At 42.9% G+C, this 23602-nt stretch overlaps 1 protein-coding gene across 1 annotated transcript in view; it reads right to left on the reverse strand.

Annotated features, from left to right (window-relative positions):
* Window positions 1-271: 271 nt before the first annotated feature.
* Window positions 272-23602, reverse strand: part of bcl9 (BCL9 transcription coactivator) — a 64675-nt gene continuing 41344 nt past the window's right edge. Inside the window, exons 3-10 of the mRNA XM_088352695.1 lie at window positions 21635-22092; window positions 16269-16582; window positions 12525-12632; window positions 12230-12416; window positions 11120-11216; window positions 8875-11029; window positions 5285-5557; window positions 272-4256 (exon numbers count right to left, since the gene is read on the reverse strand). Of these exons, the coding sequence (XP_088208821.1) occupies window positions 3217-4256; window positions 5285-5557; window positions 8875-11029; window positions 11120-11216; window positions 12230-12416; window positions 12525-12632; window positions 16269-16582; window positions 21635-21915 (4455 nt within the window). The 5' untranslated portion in view covers window positions 21916-22092 and the 3' untranslated portion in view covers window positions 272-3216. The remainder of the gene's footprint in view (window positions 4257-5284; window positions 5558-8874; window positions 11030-11119; window positions 11217-12229; window positions 12417-12524; window positions 12633-16268; window positions 16583-21634; window positions 22093-23602) is intronic.

Here is a 23602-nt window from a genome sequence, read left to right on the forward strand (position 1 = left end):
ACTGTTCTCCTTTTGGGAAACAGTGTGCCTATAATCAGGTGAGCCTTATAGTCCAGAACATATGGTACGATTTTTTTCGCAACTTGAAGGCGCTAAATACATACACACTGTCCCTTACAAAAACATGAAACTGATGCTGATTTTATTTTTTTTAACTGTTCAACTTACCTTGAGATTTGCATAACAAAAGCCTTATTTTTTTTTTTTAAAAAAAAAGGTCCTTAAAGAACAATCAAAAACTCGAGGCACACATAAGACGCAGGGGACAACATTTATATACCAAAACAATATCTTTTATTTGTAGTCCATCACCACAGCCCTGGTCGACTATTTGCACCAAAGCTGACGGAGAAACACATGACAAGCTTATACAACAGAGAAAAAGAGAGAGGAAGTCAACTGGATGGTAAAAAAATCTATGAGAGGCCGTTGGAATGTAAATTATACTTACGCTCACATACAATATCATTCACTCCCACATGCACCACTCTAAATACAGACAGTCATACCCATGCAAAAACAACTATCTCTCACACACATACAACCATACTCTTACACACACAACTATTCTGTCAACACTACCTTACTCGCTCACACCACTATACTCTCACACATGAGTATATTCTCTACACACACTACTATGCTCTCAGACATACTACAATACTAGTACTAATACTAATACTGGTTATCGAAAGATCAACACGAAGGTGAGGTGATCATGTCACTAGGTGTTATAACCCCCGATTGTAATAGCAATATTTAATTTGTGTGAGGAAAAAAAACTATTTTGAGAGTATAATGGTGGGTGGGTGGCAGTCTGTTGTAGTGTGTGTGGGGTAAGGATAATGTGTGGGAGTATAGTGGTATGTGTGTGATGCATAGTATTGTAAATGAGAGTATGTGTGAGAGTATAATAGTATGTGAGAGTGTGTGCGCAGGGGATAATATAGCAGTGTGAGAGTCAATAGCAGCGTGTATGGCAGTATCATAATGTGTGAGAGACTATAGTAGTATTTATGTGAAAGGATAGTAGTGTTTGAGAATATAGTAGTATGTGTGAGAGTATAATGGCATGTGAGAGTAGAGTGTGTGTGCAGGGGATAATATAGCAGTGTGAGAGAGTATAGCAGCATGTATAGCCGTATCGTAATGTGAGTGAGACTATAGTAGTATTTATGTGAAAGGATAGTAATGTTTGAGAATATAGTAATATGTGTAAGTATAGTGGTATGTGCGAGAGGTTACACGTCTAAGAAGGTGAGAGGGGATAGTAGTCTCTGTGCATGGGTAGGACCGTGTCTGCACGATATTATAGTCGCACATGTGTGAGAGCGCGACATTGTATGCGAGAAACAAGCACGATTCACTATCCTAACGGCCTCTCATAATATGCAGTGCGCCTTTACATTGCCGTCTCGCTTGTAATGTCATTAACACCCCATCTAGCTAACTAGTTCTATGTCACCTGGCAAAAAACTTGGGTTTGGCATCGAACCGGGGACCGTTCGGAGGAAGGGGAGGGATTATTGCTGTGGGAATGACTTACCCAGAGTCAACGAGAGTCGAAAAACACAAAAAAAAAAAGATATTCAAAAAGCAAGGAACAAGAACACACTGAGCACGTCTGGATATTAGCGATAGAATAGACGCTGGCTAAAAAAGGACGTTTTGGAGCACGACATCTGTGCTGCAAAAAAACCCCTCAGAATCTCCCCTCCCCCTCTCTCATACACACACTTCTTGCGGTTAAAAATGAAAAATAAAACGACACTTCCGGCAGACGGTCCATATTTGTGCTTTTTTTCTTTTTTTTTTCCTTTTTTAATAATACTATTATCTTAATGAGGTCATAGTTTGGTTCGTTATACACTGGAGTTACAAAGGAAATTAAAATAGACTAATATTCGAATAGCCCACCAATGGTAAACAGTACAGTATTTTTTTTTTTTTTCAGGGGAGGGGGTATTCATCCCCCCCGACAGGGAAAGTCAGGTAAGAGGTCACTGATAGAATGCCTATACACGCAAACACACACTCACGCAAACAATCATACGACACGCGCTCACGTGTACCGTATTTTCCGCACGAGAAGGCGCAGCGAAAAACACCAATAGGCCAGAAATTGGAGTGCGCCGTGTAACCTGCCTTACTAAACGAGGTTTTATGGTATACCACCGAATTTGTGCAATCGTTACATTTCCATACGATGGGGATTGAACCCGGGTGGCGATGGCAAGAGCGCTGACGTCTGACCACCAGTGATGAGATTTTATTCCATTGTCACACTGCTTTACTCACAGTGCCAGAAACAAATGTTAAAGAATGAACAAAACAGATAAATAAACAAAGATCGATTCATCGTCAAGAGCTTTTTTTGCATGTATTTATATCTTTCGGGAAGACTTCCTGTTTTCTCTCTCCTCTAACGTTTGTTTCTAGCACTGTGAGTAAAAATAGTGTGATCATGAGATCAAATACTTTTTTAAACATAATAGTCTTATCGTTACATTTTGGCGTTCTCAATTCCGCGACCCGGGTTTGACTCCCACTCCATATGTTATGCGATCGTGATCTCGACTGATCAATCGTTGCATTATTGTGTACTGCAAGTGTATCAAATTCGCAACGTTTGTACCAAAATACGGTAGCTCTCATGGTTGTTTTAATACCATGCGACCTATAGAAGTAATACACATGATAAAAGACTATTTTCGCAGGGTTTTGCGCCTTATAGTGCGGAAAATATAGTATATACTGTACAGAAACGGTCAAAAACAATGAAAACGAGATGGAGTTCCAAGCAAGTCTTCACAAAGTACAAATTTTTCCCGATTCTGTTTCATGACACGTCCGTGATTTTGTTCTTAAGTCGCAAAAATAAAAACAAGGACATAAAGTGTGTAGCGTCTCCATACTGACTTTGAGCAAAGTTGATTCCTCCTCGTTGTCCATAATTATTTGTCCCCAAAAACACAAAAACTTTTTTTTTCGTTTTTTGTTTTTTGGAAAAAATGACGCACAATAATTCCATACATTCTGAAGTTCATAAGTCAAAATTGTTCTTGTGGCAAAAAGTCCTCCCACCATTGTGAAGGAAAAGTCCCGCGATCCGGCATCTTCACTTTTGCTTCCTAGGTACATCCATCGGTTTCTCGGATAACACTTCCTCGTTTGACTCGAGAGCTCCCGGAACATTCTACGCGCAAAGTTCGGGCGTTAGAACATTCCGGGGCCCGGGCTGAAGCCCATGTCCATATCGCGAGGCCTCATCTGCCCGCCCATCATCATTGTCTGCTGCGGGGGGGCGCCCATGCCCTGCAGTGACATCATCATGTTGGGGGAGCCGCCCGGGCCGGGGTGGGCCATTTGTCGTCCTTGCATCATTCCCCCCGGACCGCCCGGGGACATCATCCGAGGTTGGTGGCCCATCATACCTTGCCCCATGAACCCCGGCGGCCGCATGGAGTTGTGGCCGGGGTTACCTAACGGCATGTCTTGGGGACCCATGCCCCCGCCCGGCCCACCCGGCATCCCCCCCATTCCCTGCATGGGCATTCCCATTCTCGGGGGGCCGTCCCCCATCATGGCCTGCATGGGGAAACCTCCGGGGTGCGAAGGTTTTCCTCCGGGGTTTTCCCCTCCGCCGCGAGGAAAATAGGACAGAGTCTGGCTGGGCTTTTCAGACGGGATAATCCTGGACAGGTCGAACTCCGGTATGCCGGACGCCCCCGGCCGCATCACCTCGTGGAGGTCCGCCTCGCTGAAGCCGCCCTGCATGTTGTTGAACTCGGGGCCTCCCGGGGTGTTGGGCTTGCACATGACCCCGTCCGGCCCGCCCCCGTGAGGCATGTTCCCCATCCGCCCTACCATCGGTCCTCCTTCCCCCTGGAAGCCCATAGGGTGGCCGGGAAAACCTTGGTGCCCGGGACCGTTGTGCGGAGAGAAGGGGCCCTGTTGGGACGGCGACTGGGTCAGCGGGTAGCCCTGGTTTCGGTGGGGGTAACCCAGACGTCCCTGGGGCATCATTTGGGGGTTGGGCATCCCGGAGTCTTGCGGATTGGTGGGGATCATCATGCCGTGCGGTATCATTCCGGGTCCCATGTTGGGGGCATTCGGAGACGGCATTTGAGAAGGCATTCCGTGCGAAAGCGGCTGGGATCCCATCGGGTTCATACCGAGGGGGCTGAGGGCCGGCATGGCTCCGGAGTTACCGGGTCCCATCATGCGGGGGTTGCCTTGGTGGTTCATCGGCATGCCTTGTTGAGGGACACAAAATAAATGATACTTATTACAAACCTATCTCTACAGCAACAATAAACTTGCATGCTGTGATAATCACAGGATTCCTACAATTTAAGGAAAGTTCAATTCAAAACTTTTTTAACGTCTTTTGAAATAAAATTTAAGACCAAGTCCACAAAAAATGAAACAAAACCTGGTACACATGCTTTAACTCAGGGGTGTCAAACCCATTTTAACTCAGGGGCCACACGATAGAACTAAGTCTCTCGAGGGGCCGTACTAGTGGATTAGAGAGAAAGAAAGAAAGAAGAGGGGGAGAGAAAAAGAGGGTGGTAGAACGAAAGGGAGAGAGAGAGAAAAAAAAGAGGGAGAGCGAGAATGTGAGAAACAAAAGAAATAGTGAGAGAGGGTTAAAAAGAGAAAGAAAGAAATCCTAAGAGAAATAGAAAGAGAGAAAAGGGAGAGAAAATAGAGGGAGAGAGAAGGGGAGAAGGAAAGTAAGGGAAAAAAATGAAGAGAGCAAAAGAAGGTATAAAGACACAGAGGAACAAAGAAAGAGAGTGGGAGGAAGACAGAGAGAGTGTAAGAGAGAGAGAGAGAGAAATACAAGTACAACGTTTGTGAGAGGCACCTTGCTTTGGCAACATCAAGTGATCATATTTCAACATGCAGCTTGTTTTTCTCTTGCGCTTCCCTCAGCATCGTCTCGCGGGCCGGATTCAATCCCTTAGTGGGCCTGATCTGCCCTGCGGGCCGCCTGTTTGACACCCCTGCTTTGACTAAATGAGTTGACACAATTACTGGAAATTCCGGACTACCTAATTAAAAACTACATGCTCATATGAACAAAACTATTTTGAGATAGACAGTTTTTAAGCTGCAGGCTTAAACCCGGCGCACAAAAAATGTAGCGGCTTGTAGTCCGAAATCTATGGTATCCTATGGAGGCGCCCGTTATCATTCATACAATGAACAGGTCTTGTTAGGAAGCGGTCACCAAACACACGCACACAAAAAGCAACACGTGGTACGACTACATTACCGTTGTTGTTGACCGAAGGCAGGTTGGGGGAGCGCGCCGGGGGCGAGTCGTCGTCAGAACTGGCGACGGTTTTGATGGCGTCGTGGTAGAGCGGCGTGGAACTGGGCATGGCAAACTTGGACATGCGCGACATCATGATGGAGAGGGGGTTCTGCGAGAGAGTGGGCTCGGGCGGGATGGTGTAAGGGCTGCCTGACGGCACGTTGCCCGGTAGGGACATCGGGCCGGATGGCGCGCCGGACGGAGGAGGGGCAGAAGCGGGCCCGTTGCCACCTGCGGCAGAAGATAAGGAATCAAACAACTGCAAGTCGCTATATTTTAGAGCCATAACGTATAAATCGTTTTTCAGAAGCATTGTCTCAGAGTGCCAAAGCGTAGAAATACATGATTATTTTTATTCAATGTTTGGTGCAGCTCATCAGGAAGTATCAAGCCTCTGGGAAGGATTTCAGTATGATAGATCTCTATTAGATGGCAGGAGTGGCTTTGATCACATTTTTGTCCACACATCAAAGAAGCCAAACTTCCTGGTGCTGCTTTCTGTATTCAGCAATTGAAGTGTGTAAGCAGCCCCCGTATGGCAAGTATAGTGAAGCAGTATGGTTAGAGTGGCGAGTATTTGGATAAGAAAAGTTTAACGCTTTGAGCTTTTTATTTCCCAAAGATGAGGAAGTCTTTTTATCATCGTAAAATAAAATTACTACATTTTGTGCAGGCTTGGGGAGTAACGGAATACATGGAACAGCAAAAATGATGTTGGCAAGCTGTTTGGATTTATTTTCATTTTGTTTCTGTCGCATTTTATGTTAATTTTGCCGGAGATCAGCATTTTCAAAGTGTGTGTTCAAGACAGTGCCGAAAATGAAGGCACATAATGCAACTTGGGATCCATTTTTATGCAGGTTCATCGCGCACAAGTGTGACTGCTGGGAAGTTTCAGGGAGCTGTTAAATTTTATGTACCTTTATAAGAGTAGCTGCTAAGACTAATTTTATTTACGCACTGATAGTTTTTTGGTTTTAAGTTAGTTTTTAGCATTGCATTATCTGCACCGCTTATTCTCGGTAGGGTCGCGGGGGTGCTGGGGCCCATCCCAGCTATCTTCGAGCAGTGGGCAGGAGACACCCTGAACTGGTTGCCAGCCAATCTCAGGGCACACAGGGACAGACAACTCGCTCACTCATTCACACCTAGGGACAATTTGGACCGGCCATTTCACCTGAAATGCATGTTTTTGGAATGTGGGAGGAAACCCACGCAAGCTCGGGGAGAATATACAAACTCAGCACAGGAAGTCCTGTAGCTGGCTTTGACCCATGACTGCTGCCCCTAGTTTTTAGCATTATTATTTTTTTAATTACACCAATTTTTAAGCTTTTACAGTAAATGAATATTGGCTCCACCTTTGTATTTTGCATGGCCCATAATTGATACATTATCCTTGCACTAATACACATTTTGTAGTGCCCTGTTTAAGTGTAGCATACATTTGTCCAATTGGCCACGACCTGTAGGGGGCGATGACACTTCATATGATAATGTCATGCAAACTGATGCCAGCTGCCATTATTTTTTGGGGGGAGGAAGAAATGCAATAGCAAAGCAAAGCCACCAAAGATCAGTGTCGGTGTCATTTTAAAGCAGACTTGTGAAACATGGCAACAATTTCAAGCATTTATACAGGCACTTCACCCAAAATTCAAGCACTTGCAAGCTTTGAAAACACAACATTGAAATTTGAGCATTTTCGAGGATTTTAAGCACCCGTACGAATTCTGGGCCCCCCTTCTGTTGCTCAGTTCTGGGTACCTTCCCTGTTAGTGGTTGTCTGTGGGTTTTTTTTATCCAGTTAGCCCATTTTTGGCCCTTTGTTGTACCATTACTGCATCCACATGTGAAACAACACCTAGGCAAAAATACCAAAACTTCACTTAAAACACTCATAACCTACTCGACTAACACCGAAAATAATATGGCGACCTGCTTGCTCGGGTGGCGGTGTTCCTCCGATGATGGGACAGCTCAGGTAGGGGTGAGACAAATCTATTGTATCACGATACCAAGATGCCCATTCGATTTATGCCATGATTCTCAAATATTGTGATTCTACAAGTATTGCAATCTGATATAATTGAGAATTACGATTTAGATTTTTCGGTTAGAAAAACCATACACTTTTGGGACAATAAATAATGAATGGTGTTCAAACAATTCACATCGGTCTGTATCAGTAAGTCCGGAAGCAAATTTATGGGGGCCAGTCTTAGTTCTCGTTGCTTTCTCTTCATTCTCAATTTTACACAACTGTTTGCTTTCCCGCATTTTTACGTACCTGATATGACGTCACAAAAATAGCCCAAGATAAAACCACAATACATAGATGAATCGCTTTATTTCTCCCACCCCTATGACAAAGACAAGGCAAGCTGTCTTTCAAATGCATCACCTCGTAAACTAATTTAAAATGTATCGATGACATATAAAGAGATTTTACGCAAAAACTGTGTAGTAGGTCTTCTGATTTTGAATGTTCCGAGAATTTGACCATGTGTGTGCAATATGCGCTACTACCAGAAGATGGAAGCAGTCGACTGTGCAGCCATAATGCGTGACACTTAGTAAATATAGCAATCAGACAATGTATTCTATAAAATGATAAGGCTAATATATTTATAAATAAATGATGTCATATTCCCAGCAGTGACTGCCAAACCATTATTGAGTATAAAGTTACATCTCAGTCTGGCCTTCATGAGTAAACATTGCATGTATTGTCCTCCCAAAATCAAGATACTTTGCGTGTTAGTACTTAAAAAGCCCAAAACATACAAATGTATTTTACACTGTGGTCAACATTACTGGCAAGGCCACATATTTTTAATTTCATGACAGCGGCTGCGTGCATGTAAAAATTGATCACAGGCGGTTACTGGCCCACAGGCCGGACTTTGGACGTACCTGCTTTAAGTTCTGTTGCCTTATGTTTTTGACAGACCTTTATGTTGCATTACTTGGGGTGACCAGAAGGTGGTGAAAACGCATTGATTGTCATTCAAGAATTAAAGTGAAAGACAGAAACAAGAAAAAGAATTTCGAGTTTGGAGAAGCTAAAATAGTGGCAATATTCTACCAATGTAACATTGGCATCATTGGTGCACTGTCTACCTCCATCTTCTGAAAAAGCACCGCACCACATATTGTCTCAATAATCGATAATTTGAAAGGAGCAAAAACTAGGCTATGCTAGTTAAGCATGCATTATCAAAACACCACAAAAAGGATTTTCAACAAAAGAAGGCATGATCACTAGCGAAGATTCCACTTGTGGCCACTTTCCTTTCCTTCCATGCAGAAATTTTAACCTCCTTAGGTGTGGCAAAACATTATGCGCTGTCAAACCGAGACTCCCAAATTTTCTTCTTTTATCGCCCAATTAGTCATTTCCTCAATGAAGGTCCATCCTGCGGCTGGCACACCCTTATACTGGAAAACTTTTTTTTTTTCGCAATTCATGCACAATTAAATGACCAAATTACCACTTGTGTTAAACTATCAACATACGCTTGCTATATTGCATAAGTGTACTCTACCTTGCTCCATGTTCCCCATCATGTTTGGTGAGGTGAGACTGAGAGGGGGCTTGCCGCTTTGTTGTGGCACTCCAGGACTTTGCATGGGCGGCTTTGGCGAGGAAGCCCATCCCGGCGAGGGATTGGGAAGAGAAGGAGACCTCATGTGAACAGGGGAGGCTCCTGCCGAACCCATCATGGAGTGTGGTGACTTCATCGGCGCAGACGATGGGGGTGCCGGTGGGCCCTGTGGGCCCGTGGGCCCGGTTAACATGCCGGCCAGCTGAGACGGTGTCTGAGGTGATTTGAGGTTTCCGGAGGGTGAACCCATCATGGGAGACTGCACCTGTCTCAAAGGGGGGGACTTGAGAGAGTTGATGCTGGGAGAGTTGCCACCTCCTGCTTGGACATTCAGATCCACCGGTTTGCGCCCTCTTTGACCCTGTGGAGGACCAGCATTGGGGGGCAGGTGATTCATGCGGCCATTGCCTCCCGTCGGTGTGGCTCTGTGGTCCGGGCCAAACGTTGGATCTCCGTGAGGTCCCCTCATTGCTCCGGGACCCCCTGGGAAAGGTCGGCCAGGCCCCAAAGGAAAGTCTCCAGGTTGTGGCTGCTCAGGGAAAGGCGGTCCTTGCATTGACCTGCCTTGCCCAGCAATGTTCTCCATCTGAGGGCCTGCTCTCATCCTCATCATCTCATCTGGACTCATGTTCATTGGAGTATCGCGCAGCTTGGAAGGGTGCATGTGAGGTCCAGGCCCTGGACCAGGACCCATCCCGAACTCAGGACCCATGTCTCGACCTCCCATTCCCTGGAGCCTCGACGATGGGCTCATCGGACCATCACCGGGCATTCTCGGAAACATACCCATACCATTTCCCGGTTCCATTCCACCTCTTTGGTGGCCCATCATCCTCTGCATGTCCATCATCATGCCAGGAGGAAGGACTTTTTCTCCTCCCATACCTTGATGAAAAATTGCTTCTTGGACTGACTGAGGGTTTGGGAAGCGCTCCCCTCGACCACCAGGACCTGAAAACATGGCTCCTGGACCACCAGGAAACCCTCGTGCATCTCCCATACGAGGAGGCATGTCGTCAGGCCATCCCATTCCGGGCCGCGGGGGTCCTTCCATCTCAGGATTGATCATTCCAGAAAAGCCTGGCATCCTCTGCATGTGAGAGGGCATGCCTCTTGGGCCGGGGCCCATTCCCATGCGTTCAGGGTAAGGGTCTTGCGGCCCACCTGGTCCTCCCCACATTTCTCCTGGGCCCATCTGATAGGGCGGAGGAGGTCCTCGTATCATGCCCCGTGGACCATGTGGGTGCATCATCATGTCTGGAGGAAGTGGCCGATGTTGCATTTCTTGTTTTTTTCTCTTCTCCTCATAAAACTCCTGCTGCAACTTCAACCAGGCAACCTGTTCCGGGGTCATTTGATCACCATCTCCGCAGCCACCCGGGCCCCCCATGTGGGGGCCTATGTCATCCTGCGGAAAAGGAGGCATGTCCCTGGGGCCGTGGGGTGGTCCGAATGGTGGACCTTGTGGGCGAGGTCCACCTGGCCCTCCTGGTGGTCCTAGGCTTTGAGATTGAGCCATCATGGCCTGGAGTGGGCCTGGCTCAGACCTCCGTGGAGGACCATCAGCGCCGCCATCGTGTGGTCCGCCGTGGGGCTGGGGAGGCCCAGGGGGTGGTGCGTCGCGATCATCTGGAAAAAGCATGCGTTGGATATCTCGCAATGTCTGCAGCGAACGCTGTCGATGCTCCAACTGCTCTTGAGAGAGACCTTCTGTGTTAGCCTCCATATTTAAAAGCTCCTGTGCCAACTGTTGCTGCTGCTGCTGGGGCGTCAAACCGTGGCCTACGCCCTGTCCTACTTCACCTGCTGTAGGAGCATTGAGACCTGCTTCAGGTTGACTCATGGCTGTCTGCTCAACCGAGCCTGCGTTGTTGCTGGGGCTACCGCCGGCAAGATTCTTTGATTCAAGGCCTGTGGCTGACGAGCCATCCTGCGGAAGAACACCCGACTGGCTTCCCTGGTTTGAGGATTGGGATGTGGGTGGGTCTGTCATAACCGTTAAGGAAGTCTTAGATCCTGGCTGGTGGCTCTGTTCTTGGCCATGGGAGGGTGTTTGCTGGGAAGGCTTGGAGTCATTTCGGAGGGCGGTATTGTTCTTTGGTAAGATGGTAAAATATAATACATGGTTAGAGAGGTGAAGGCATTTCTTTAAAAGAAATGTTAGCAGATTTTTAAATTTCTTTACCAAAAGGACATGGCCTTTGTCTTTGCTGTTGGAGATGTTTTTCATGTGGAAAGTGATTATGTTTTCTGTATGGCCAGTCAGAACTGCATCAGCTGCCCTGAAGACAAGAAAGGAAAAACTTAGATAACAGCAAATGGACACAATTTTATTATTTGTATTCTAGTGGCAGTTAAATGGAACAAGGATGATGGAAAGATTGTAAAACATCACATGATCTAAGAGGATGTGGCAATATATGTCATCTTTACTGGCAACAGGATTTCATTTCCATTTGTTTCTCTAATCAATAAACTTTTTAACACTCTAGTTAAGCACTTCCTTATTTTCTGCTGCTTTTTTTTTATCCTTTGCATCAAGTAGGTAAGTCATCACAGCAATTTCTCACTTTAGCTACCAATGTTACAAAGATACAGAAATGGCAGCGGCAACATCAAGTAAGATTACCAAAACTTTTCGAGCCTTATAGCCTGCATATGGCCAATAAAATACTACTTGCAAAGTTTGCAAAGCAGAATTTGTGTATCATGGCAGTAGATTGGTGACGCACAAACATTTAACAATCACTTAGGACTTTTGAACGAAACTGAGACAGACTTGCCTTGGTAAGATTCAAGTAACTTTCAAGCCAATACGGTTTTGATGACATGCATTATACATTTTATACGCGTATATTTCACTACAAAAGAAAGCTTGAGTTATGCCAGACTGTGCCTGACAAAGATATTTGAAATTAAACGCATGCAGTCGGAAAAATAAATGTCAATCGTTAAAACTGTTTGATTTCAAACTGTTAAGAATTATTGAGTATTTTTGTTACAGACTTTGCAGTTGACCAATTAATGTACTCCACAAAATGGAAATAATATTTGTTTTATTTACCGTTCTACTGCTGTTCATGTGCCTGACTTGGTTTAAAGGGAGAAAAATGTTTACTTGATATTAATGTATATTGTTTACATGCCTGTCCCTAAAATATGGACGGAGGTTTATACATGGATTTATGTCCGTACTGACCCAGGAGAGAGCTTGATTGTCTTTGGATAAAAAGGTCGTTAGTTGCAGCCCTACAGCACACACGAGATTGAATAGTGTTACATCAAGCGTCCTTACTTGTTAGCCATTTCTGTTGTGAAGACATAGACGAGTTTGGAGGCTGGTTTCTGGCCACCAGCAGGTTCCGTAATTGAGCCCTGGCCCCCCAGTAAGTTGTGGGAGGGCGTCGACGAGCGGCTGAGTCCAGAGTTGGATGTAGAGTGGGTGACAGATTCTGGTGGCTTCACGTCACTGGAGTTGCAGTCTGCGGAAAGACGACAGGACGCCACGGCTTTAATACAAGTTACGGAGCAGTCTTGCGTAGAACTTATCAACAGATGAACCGCCAATACATGCTTGAAAGCACACTTACTGAAGAATCCTTTGTCATCTTCGTCACTTTCTCCCCCGGAGCACCAGTCAGCTCCACTGTAAGGCTGCCTCCTTTCTGCCACACACATCCTTTTCACCCTGCTATTGTCTGCACAAACAGAAAAAAACAACAGTGGGTACATGAGTTACAATGGGAGGAAGCCATATACTGTACGTTTCATGTGACGTGTGGTATTTTAAGATGTGCAGCGAAGTGATTTTTAGACAGCAAACTTGTATTAGGTCAACCACTAAGTTAAGTAGAGCAGTGGTCCCCAACCTTTTCTGTACCACGGACCGATAAATGTCTGACAATATTCTCGCAGTCTGACTTAACAATAATATTAATAACAGTAAAAGTCATAATAAGCCTAAATCCACTGTGTAAAGACTAAACAACTGGGGATGTAGATGACATTGGAAAAGGCATTAGATATAAGGTACTATAGAACAAGGAAAACAATGAGTTTCCCTGAAAGTATACGGTAAATAAATGGAAAAAAGCCAGATGAGGGGAATAACTTTTTGGTGTGTCTGATGATGAATCGGACTTTGAAGAACATTTAAAGAAAAAAATTGCAAATGTTATGTTGCTGTTGTGTTTACAGTTTATGGGGTCAATGAATAAATTTAATCATGGCTCAACACAGGCAGCACGGCAGCGCAGTGGTTAGCGCGTGTGCGGCACAGTTCTGAGGTCATGAGATGCATGTTCTCCCCATGCTTGCGTGGGTTTTCTCCGGGCACTGAGGTTTCCTCCCACATTCCAAAAACATGTATGTCAGGTTATTTCTGAATTGTCCCTAGGTGGAAATGAGCAAGTGAGTTGTCTGTCTCTGTGTGCCCTGCGACTGGCTGGCAACCAGTTCAGGGTGACCCCTGCCCACTGCCCGAAGATAGCTGGGATGGGCTCCAGCACCCCCGCGACCCTATTGAGGATAAGCGGTGCAGATAATGGATGGATGGATACTCATCACCTTGGTAATGCAAGTAAAAATAGTGTAATGATGAGATCAAATTCATCTACTGTACATCCCTCGTGGTCCAGTGGCTAAGCTATGGCGCTCTCAGCGCTGCGATCTTGGTTTGATCCCTGTTGCAACCAATGTTGTGCAAATGTAGTCAGCAATTATTTTCGAGTGATCGATCATTGCTCAAATACAGTCATATAAGACTGTAAAACTTCCGTGTATAACATGCATCCAAATTTGTGGCTAACAAAAAATGTGCGTTACATACGGTAATGGCAGAAAAGAAAACCTTTATTTCTCTCCTGTGGGGCACAGTACCAAACGACACGCAGCCCAATGGTTGCTGATCACTGAAGTACAACACTCCGTTTTGTCTGAATTGTTTGAAAAATGTGATACATCAACATTTCACCTCAAGATCAATTGCCCTATTATGTCCATCTCAAATAAGGGTTAATGTCTAACCTACAACTACTGGATACAAGACAAGTATGATGAGAAGAGTATTTCTAGATTTTTTTTCTTTTTTTTTCTTTCAGTGATGAGCTAGGATTAGAAAGACAGCAAAATTATCACCCACAAACAAATTTATAAAATTATATATATCAGGGCTTCAACCCACAATTATTTTCATAATCGATGAATAGGTCCATTATTTTTTCAATGATTCTGATTTATTTTTCATTTTTAGTTTCCTCCTCTATATTTAAATAATTATGTTTAGGAAAGATAGAAAAATAATGTACAACATAATAATCTATAATCCTACAAAAACATCCAAATAATAGTCAAATAACCATGACAATAACAAAAATACATACAAATATATGCTATACATCTGCAAATAAGTAAAATACCCTTTTCTTACTACCTTATCCAAAGATATTATATTTCAACTTATCATAGAAATCAAAAAACAAAGAGCAATACTTTTCATTTTATGAGTAGAAAATCTTTTTATCCCCCCAAAATATATCAAAACTGTAAAACTGCTTTTTGAAAATTGCACAACAAATTAGTTTTGTTTTTTGTTTTTTTGGGGGGGGGCTTAATCTTTGAATATGATAAACATTACCAATATGAAAATGCCATATAATACGCTTAAGAATCTGCCCCTTGTGTACAGTTAAACTTGTCATTATTATTATCATCTTTTAATTTACTCATCTTATTTAGTTATCTGATTATTTTTTCTTTGTACTTTGGCAGCACTTTCTGTTCCCTTGAACACTGTTAACTTTGTTTCAAGATTATACAGTCAAACACTACAAAGTTGAAACATAAATGCCATTTTTTGGTAATGATGTTCAATGAAAAAAAATATTTAAAAAAACACTAACTTTTAGTAAAATGGACTTGGGGCCCTGTCCCGGGCAAAAGTGGTACGACAACTCTCAGTGTCACAACATAATTGTGTGCAGTTTTATTTGCATTAATTTAACATACTAAGGGGCCCAGTGCTTTTGGTCTTGGGGCTATTGAAACCCATCCCAGTCATCTCCAGGCAGTGGACACCCTGATTCGGTTGCCAGCCTGTTGCAGGGCACACAGATCGATCTACCTGGCCATTCACACGTAGGGACAATTTGGACCTGCCATGCATGTCTTTGGGATGTGGGAGGAAACCGGAGTGGTCGGAGGAAAGCCACGCAAGCTCGGGCAAATTGGAGGTTTGCTTTCAGACAATGACAAAATCCTGCTTTCTCCTCACAAATAAAATGTGAAAATTCAGGTTTACTTCAGGCTCGGTCCTTTAAATCAAGTTAATTGGTTGGGCTCAGGGTGGTTCAGACTTTTCTTCCCTGCGGGTCGGGTTGGGCTGGATTTTTAAGCCGCATCTTACCTCCAATATGTAGGCAATTACACATTTGAGCTGTTCGTATCCCCATTTAAGGATTTTAGTCTCCATCTGGACTCGGTCTTACCCAGAGTTCTCCGTTCTCATGTGCCAATGATCCCGCCAAAAAGGGAAATGACATCCCAAAAATAGTGGTGGTGCTCTGATGGCGCACTGTAGAGGTAAGATCTTAAACCGAAACCCTTAACACTCAGGCCGAAGTGTCAATGGTTAGTTTTTGGCTTCTTGTTTTTCTTTTTAAATCCACTGCTGCTCTCTTGTTGCTTTTTAGAAATCCATGCAAAAGAATAAACTCCAGTCCACACCCCAAACTTCCCAAGTTAGTACTATCTATGCTGTACATTAGCGCAGCAGGACGTACGATAGATCAGCGGAGAATGTTACTTAAACCTTGCTCTGTAGGCGCCATCTTGTTCCGGTATGACAACCTCAACAACATAAATTATATGCTGCTTTTGAAATGGACATTATATTTATTGTCTGGGGCTTTAATCATTCCCTTTATTTCACCGGTCTAATGACCAGAAAACAAGGCTGCAATTTGCAAACCATTGGCAAGGCCGGGCGGCAGCGTCAAAGCTTTTATTCTATTTATGTCATGCACAACTTGTACCTTTATTGGTTTATGTTTGAAATTTATTGTATTACACTGACCATTTGCTTTTGATTTAAACACAATAGTGTTTTTTCTGGTTTGAGTCCTAAGTAATTATTAGTAGGCTTATTTTGACACAGGTTTCAATACTTACGGGCCGGATCGGCTCGGGCTGAATTTTTTTAAGCCCGATCTTCTAGCGCACTGTCATACTACTTTTGCCTCTAAAAATCATAGGTGGTGATAGCAAAACTTTGAAAGAACTCTGCGTAATGCTGGCCTCAGTAACCAGCTCTACATAGATCATTTATGCCTTCTTACCCTTTTCTTCGCTGGTGGGCGTTCCACTTTCCGTCTGTTCGAAGGACTCCACCGATGTGCTTCGCTCTCTTTTCACTTTTACTTTGGAGTTGGGGCCAGATGTCAAGCTCTGGCCATTCTTTAGCCCGATGCCCCCTGCCACACTTTGTGTTCCTTTGGCACCCAGGGTCTTGGGATCACAGGGCGAAGGTTGTGATTGGCTGCCAGCGCTCCCTGGCTTACCCTGATTGGGCATTTTAGAGTCCATTTGGGAGGCGGTGGAGGGGGACATGACGGGAGGTGAGCGTACCATGGCCTCCGTCTTGGGTTTAGGGCTGATTTAAAAAAAAAAACAAAAAAGATATTTAATTTTAACTGTAAAATACAGAAAAACATACTGAATCTGTTATTGGATGCATACAAGAGAAGACAATCACAAAGGTCAATTAGTTTGGGGGTCAACACAACTTTAAGGCAACATATTATGAGGGAGAGGGATTAATTGTTTTTATATAGTACATTTCATGTAACCAATTGATTAAAAGTAAATAAATAAACTGCCGAAAGCTAAAGGCGCCATCCACTTTTAAAAATGCATATTGAACTGTCTCTTACTTATTGTAATATGAAAAGTATTTAAATCATACCCTCTCAAACTCAGTAGTACCATATCAAACCAAATAGCAGACTGCTCACTTTTGAAATAAAGCTATCTTGAATTGTATCACATACAATGTGCCAACTCAACACATAAATTTATACAGCACTTAAAAACAAACATCATTGCGTAAGGCACGGTACAAAAACAGGTCTTACCAAATACCAAAACTGAAACTAGTTACTCATATAAGCATGTACATGATTAAAATAATACAAGTAGACGAAATAAAACTCATGACATCTTCAGGAACAGCAACCACTTTAAAACAAGTTTCAAGGTCAGTCCAAGACCAAATAATAGATTATCTTAATTATGGCTATGAAGATTAGATGTAGAGGGACACTACATTATATTTAGGAGCAGAATGGCTGCACAGACATGCTACCCATCCATCAATTTCCTGTACCATTTATTACTCATTTGGACTGCGGGTTAACAGCTGAGTTTTTCAGATACATTTTCGCAATCTACAAACAAATAAAAGCACACCTCCGAAATATTTTGAGCCATTAACCAATGTGACTTAGGTTTTGCGGAATGTGGGAGGAAACTGAGCATCAGGAGAATAGACAAACCTCACCAGGGATGACTTAGACCTGTGACTTCGCAAAGTGATGAGCAGACATAGTAATTACTACTCAATCATATGTTGATGGGTCATTAGGCCCTATTGTATGTATAATTTTAAAAATCTCATTCTAATAATCAATTCTGATAACAGATTAACCAGCGAGTTATCTAATAAAACGTAATAATGATAAAACTTTAAGCATTCATGGACAAAAAACTAAAGTAATATGGACTAAATATGATATGCTAACAGGTCAGACTTGTCATGCTTCTACTACAAACAGTAGAGGACACTTGGTAAGGTTTATGGAGTGAATGAAGCTTTTACCCTAGAAAGCGGATATTCAATTTCATCAGAATGTCCCCATGGAAAGAATACAACATTGCAGACATCTGCTCAGCAAAGGTAACTTATTGGCTCACTAACTCACTATGAAAGCAGCTCAGTCTCGTCAAGCAGGACAAATCCAACTTTGAGAGAACTTTCTTGCCACACCCTAATCCCTCCCCCCCTTCAGAAACTCCCTCCCTTCCTAACCCCCCCTATTGCCCCCATACACACTTGTACAAGCAGTGTGAAACGAATGCCAGCAAGTCCAAAATGCACAACCGCAGCTTTGCTCAGCTCACTATATGTACAAACACACGGAACGGCTGCTAGTAGAAAAGTAAGGGAGCGACAGGGAGGGTTTTGGCAGTCCAGACAACTGTTTCCAGAAAATCAAGCACGAGTTTGCAGGAAAAAGTTACAAAGACAATGCACTCCCTGAACCCAGGGACATCTTGGGATCACACATAAGGATGCAAGAGGCCCCAAAGACATGCTGAAATTGGATCTAAATTCAAGTTTGATTACCATGAGATAAAAGGCCATGAGAAGAAAATAGTATGGAGCCTTGCTAGCACATTAGTTATATTTCCAACCTTAAAAGCTTGACGTTGCGTCCCTCCAATTCGTCCAATACTACCAAACTTGCCAAGATAAAATGTATTTTTTAAAGAACCAATGGCAGTCTCCTCACTCATTTTTGAAACAAAAAAATTAAAGGTATGCAATTTGGTAATCATCTGTCAAAAAATATTGGTTTGCCCCATTTTAACCATAACAATGGTAGCTTGCAGCTGCAAGATTTTGTAGTGCGAAGATATGGACAATAGTAGAAAAAAAAAAAAAACACCCGTGGTGACAAAGCTTGCTCAGACATTTGGCCATTTTTAAACATTTCGAATTGCTCTCAAAGGCACCAATATAAAAACACTCGTGTCAATTCAAGGCAAAAAACAGTAACAGCCAACATTTGAACAATAGGGATGTGTGATAAGAAAAATAATGATTGTCTGATTTTCTATTGGAATATATGAATAATGTTGATTATTTATTTCAAAACTTACATTGATAACGACTAATACTTTGACTGCACAGATAGTTTACTGTGATGTGTAATGACAGCACCAGCTTGATAAGATGTCACAAATAGACAGCCATCGCCTATTTTCCTCATCTTGCTGCTTTTCTCGCCTTTCTTCTCACTACTTGTTGCAACATTTGGTCTTGGCCCAGTCACAAATGCATACTAGTGAATATCTGGAGAACGGCCAATCAAAAGCTGGCCTTGCGAATTGCATTTGCTGATAGGTTATTGAAGACCATCATGTGTTATGGTGTAACCAATATAAGGAGTCCAGAGTCACTTATTCTGGTAAACTTCAAAAAGCCTGTTATACAGGTGCAACCTCTTTTTTTATATTCAGGCAAACAATTGAAATGTTGGGTTCTTGCCCAGGCATCTAAATTCTCTAGGTCAACCTAACAGCAAGACTTGCAATTTAAAGGTGTTTCCAAACTGATTTTTGTTCTCATTTAGGCACAGAACGTGTGGTGTTCTTACACAAAACGATGGGAATATGTTGAGAAATATTCCATGCGCCAGGTAACTCGAGAATTTGTGTCTCTAAATCAGGGGTGTCAAACTCATTTTAACTCGGGGGCCACACGATAGAACGAACATTCTGTCGGGGGCCGGACTAGTAGATTAAAGAGAAAGAAAAAGAGAGATAAAGAAATAAGAGAAAGAGGGAGGGAAAGGGAGAGAGGGCAGGACAGAGAAAGAAAAAGAGAGAGAGTGAGAGAGCATGAGTAACAAAAGATAAAAAGTCTTGAGAGAGGGGGAAAAGAAAAGGAGAGGAAGAAAGAAATCCAAAGAGAAATAGAAAGACAGAAGGAGAGAAAAGAAAGCGCGAGGGGTACGAAGAGAGAAAGAGAAAAGAGAGAAAAGAGAGAAAAGGAAATAAAGGAAGTTAGAGCAAAAGAGTTTAAAAGACACAGACGGAGAAAGAGACAAAGAGCAACAAAGGAAGAGAAAAAGAGAGACACAGAGAGTGAAAGAGACAAAGACAGAGTGGGAGAAAAGGGCTGGAAAAGAAAGAGAGAGACAGATACAAGTACAGTGTCTTTGTGAGAGGCACCTGGCTTTGGCAACATCAAGTTGACATATTTCAACCTGCAGCTTGTTTTTCTCTTGCACTTCTCTGAGTGCTGTCTCGCGGGCCGGATTCAATCCCTTAGCGGGCCTGATCTGGCCCGCGGGCCGCCTGTTTGACACCTGTGCTCTAAATTGACTCATCTGGGTTGTTTGCAGTAGAGCTCATTAAAGGACCACAACACTTCCAGAATGGTGAATCCCATGAACACAAGATGTAGTGATTGTAGTTAATAGCGATTGCAGGTAGGTGAGTAACGGCTTTTTGTTTGTTATTCGCAGTTTTTAACATATTATCCGCCCAGCTCCTCGTTAGCGTCAGGCTGCCGAGGACCTTCCTGCTTTGTAAGCTGCCGGTTGGCGCTCCTTGGCTGCCCACCGTGTGTTTTCTAGCTGGCTAGCCTAGCATTAGCGGCGGTTTTGCCGTATCCATTGGTTTATTCCAGCCGTCTCCGCATTCATTACAAAAGCCGTTGAAGCTTTTTGTTGTTGGTTAGCCGGGCTGCTCACTCCACGTTTATGCTCGGCCTGCCTCACATTTTTTCCGCCGAGGCTGCGCTTCCCCCCCTTTAGTTGATTGGCAGCTCACTGCGTGTTTATTTTGGCCATTTATCCCCTTTTAGGCTCCTCGCCCTTAGCTGTACAATTATTGCATCCACCTGCGACAGAACGCCTAGGCATTCTCCACAAAAATTTCCAAAACTATTTGACTAATTCACTTGTAAAACAAAATGGCGACAAGCTTACTAGGATAATGGTGTTTCGCTGATGACGTCTCAGCTCAGGACGACAAAGACATGAGATTCTGTCTTCAAAATACATTATCTCGGAAAATAATTGAAATATAGAGATGAATTATAAAGTGTTTTAAAAAGGTTGATATCTTTTGAGTTGTACATATCACAGGAAAAGACAATTGTGGTGTGAAACTCGACAGTCTATTCCTGTTGCAAGAAATGGAGGGTATTCCATGCGAAAAATTTGCTAAGAAACTGAAGATCTAGAATAGTGTGTACTACTTCCTTCAAAATCAGCACAAACATGCTCTAACTCTAACCAGAGTAGAAAGAGAGGTGGCAAGATGTCAAGTACATTAGAGTCTCTAGTTTGAGAAACACAGGTCCTCAACTAGAAGCTTAGTTAAATAGTACCAGAAAAGGGGAAATGTCAAAATCTACAGTGAAGAGGCGACTCAAAGATGCTGGCCTTCAAGGCAGAGTGGCAAAAAAAAAACAATATCCGAGACTGGCCAACAAAAGGAAGGGATTAATTTGGGAAACTAACACAGACATTGGACACATCTTTGATATAGAGAAGTGTGATTTTGTTATAAAAATCACAAAACTGTCTGGGTGACCCCAAACTTTTGAACGGTAGTGAAAATTTATTATAATAAATAGTTATTAATATTCAGAAGATATAATTTTTTTAAACACCATGTCAACAGATTGTATGCAAAAAACATGCACTATTGCCTCACATTTTGCACGTTTAAGAATTTGGGCTTACCTTTGAAGTTCAAATAGTCAAACAAGTTTTATGAATGTTGCAGAAAAGCAGAAGACCCAAAGAAAACACAACTAAATATAAAAAGTAGAACAATGAACACCCACTTGGGAAGGCATTGTTGTACCTACCACCCCCCCGAAAAATGTCTGGACTCTGACATTACTCACCTTTGTGTGTTGGTGGATGGGGAGTTCTTTAGCCTATTGGAGTGCATTGATGGGGTTACTAGTACAACAGAACACGGCGAAGTGAGGTGCTGATGGGGACTGCCCCCGTGCGAGAGTGGTGCCTTGGCACGGACGTTCCTGGAGCCGGTATTCCCGAGGTTGCTGAGGTTCCCCCGTCCGTCCTTGGCCTCCTCTCGTTCTTTCTTGCCACGCTCTTTCTTGCTAAAATGTGTCGTTCCTGTTCCTGCCGCCGCTGGCCTTTCCTCTTGGACCTCCAACATTCTCCCTCAAGTCCTTGTCTAAGTGAATGTCTGTGCCCCCCCTATACGTATGCGTGCAATGAGTTTGTGCAATAGTGGAAAAGTGTACAAACAATAACAATGGTCCAGGAGTCGTTTTCACGTTTTCCGTGTATTTATGGAACTCCTCAAGGGGGCTTTTAATGGCCCACGGGCATGCTGCAGAGACAGAGAAGAGTAAAAAAAAGGAGACTGTTAACAAAAATGGAACAGGAGTGTGAGCAAAAATAACCACATATGGTAGTAGAGCCTTGTAGTACTGAGTAAAATTTAACATTTGTATAGCATGTCAAAGTACAATTTTAGCTTGCGCCAAACAAACTTTGGGAGGGTGTTTGTGGCCAAGAAATAAAACCTTTATTACCACATTTTGCGCACCTCATTATAAGGTGAACAACCAAAAATCAGTCTTTTGTGATATTTTTTCCATTATATATATATATATATATATATATATATACACGGCGCACTGGACTATAAGGCACATAGAATTATAACTACAGTAAGGGCCAGGGTTGCTTTAAAAATAACTAAGCACCATATTTGTGCATTGATTGATCAGTGGACCTAGATTGCCGATTACAATTGAAAAAGTTGGATGCAGCAGGAACTGAACTCAGAAACCACCAGGGAAGGCGCTGGATTCTATCCACCTGACTAGTAGGGATAAAGATGGCACACTAGATTTATGTCATCATCACGTTTAGTTTTACTAATAGTACCACATTGTTAATGTTATCAAGCCAGGTTGCGAGAATATTGTCAGACATATAACCAGTCCATGCTATAGAGACTGTTGGGGGCCACTGAAAAACACTAATGTATCACAGACTTGCAAAGTCTTTATGAAGCATAAGAAAATCTGAACTGACTGCCCAAAGATAGCTGGGATGGGCTCCAGCACCCCTGCGACCCTACTGATGATAAGCGGTGCAGATAATGGATGGATAAATGGATGGGTGAAATAAAGTGAAAGGCATGGTTGAAATTGATTCGGTCTTTCTGAAAAATACAGGAAAAACACATAGCCGCACATATTCAACATTCACTTAAATGCTTGTTTTGAGCTAAGAAATTGTGAATTGTATGCAGATTTTTAAATGACTTTGTTTCTTCATTTCTCTTACATTTGTGGCTGATACTGAGACTTAAAAAGTGTGATAATGAGATAAGACCTATTGCTTTTTTTCAATGTCAACTATGTTCCTAGTGACCTGATGGTTGTATTAAAGGCTTTTCCGGTCACTAACGGTGGTCGATTCCCACCACCATTGTAATGCAATTGTGGCTAGCGCTAAACATTGACTGCACAAATATGACAATACACTGGTTTGCATTATGCATGTCCAATTATCCACGAACATTAGGCACCCTGGGTTATAAGGCGCATGTTCAAATATCTAGATTATTTGGGGTTTTTGGGTGGACCTTGAGGTCTGGAAAATACGGTATTTTGGACAAAAACTGATTGATTTTGCAAAATACAAAAATGTTGTTTTGTTATAAACCAATTTAATTGAACATTTTATTGCATCATATTCAATTTAAAGCAAGCCCTCAATTTCATGATTGAAAACACTAGTTTGTCATTTAAAAAAAAATGGAAAAACTAATTCATTCAACTGACTACCCAGTCCGACTTGAACTTTATGCCCACTCATTGTACAAT

This window comes from Urocampus carinirostris, chromosome 14, assembly GCF_059441175.1.
Source record: "Urocampus carinirostris isolate Australia breed hairy pipefish chromosome 14, RoL_Ucar_1.0, whole genome shotgun sequence".
NCBI lineage: Eukaryota > Metazoa > Chordata > Actinopteri > Syngnathiformes > Syngnathidae > Urocampus > Urocampus carinirostris.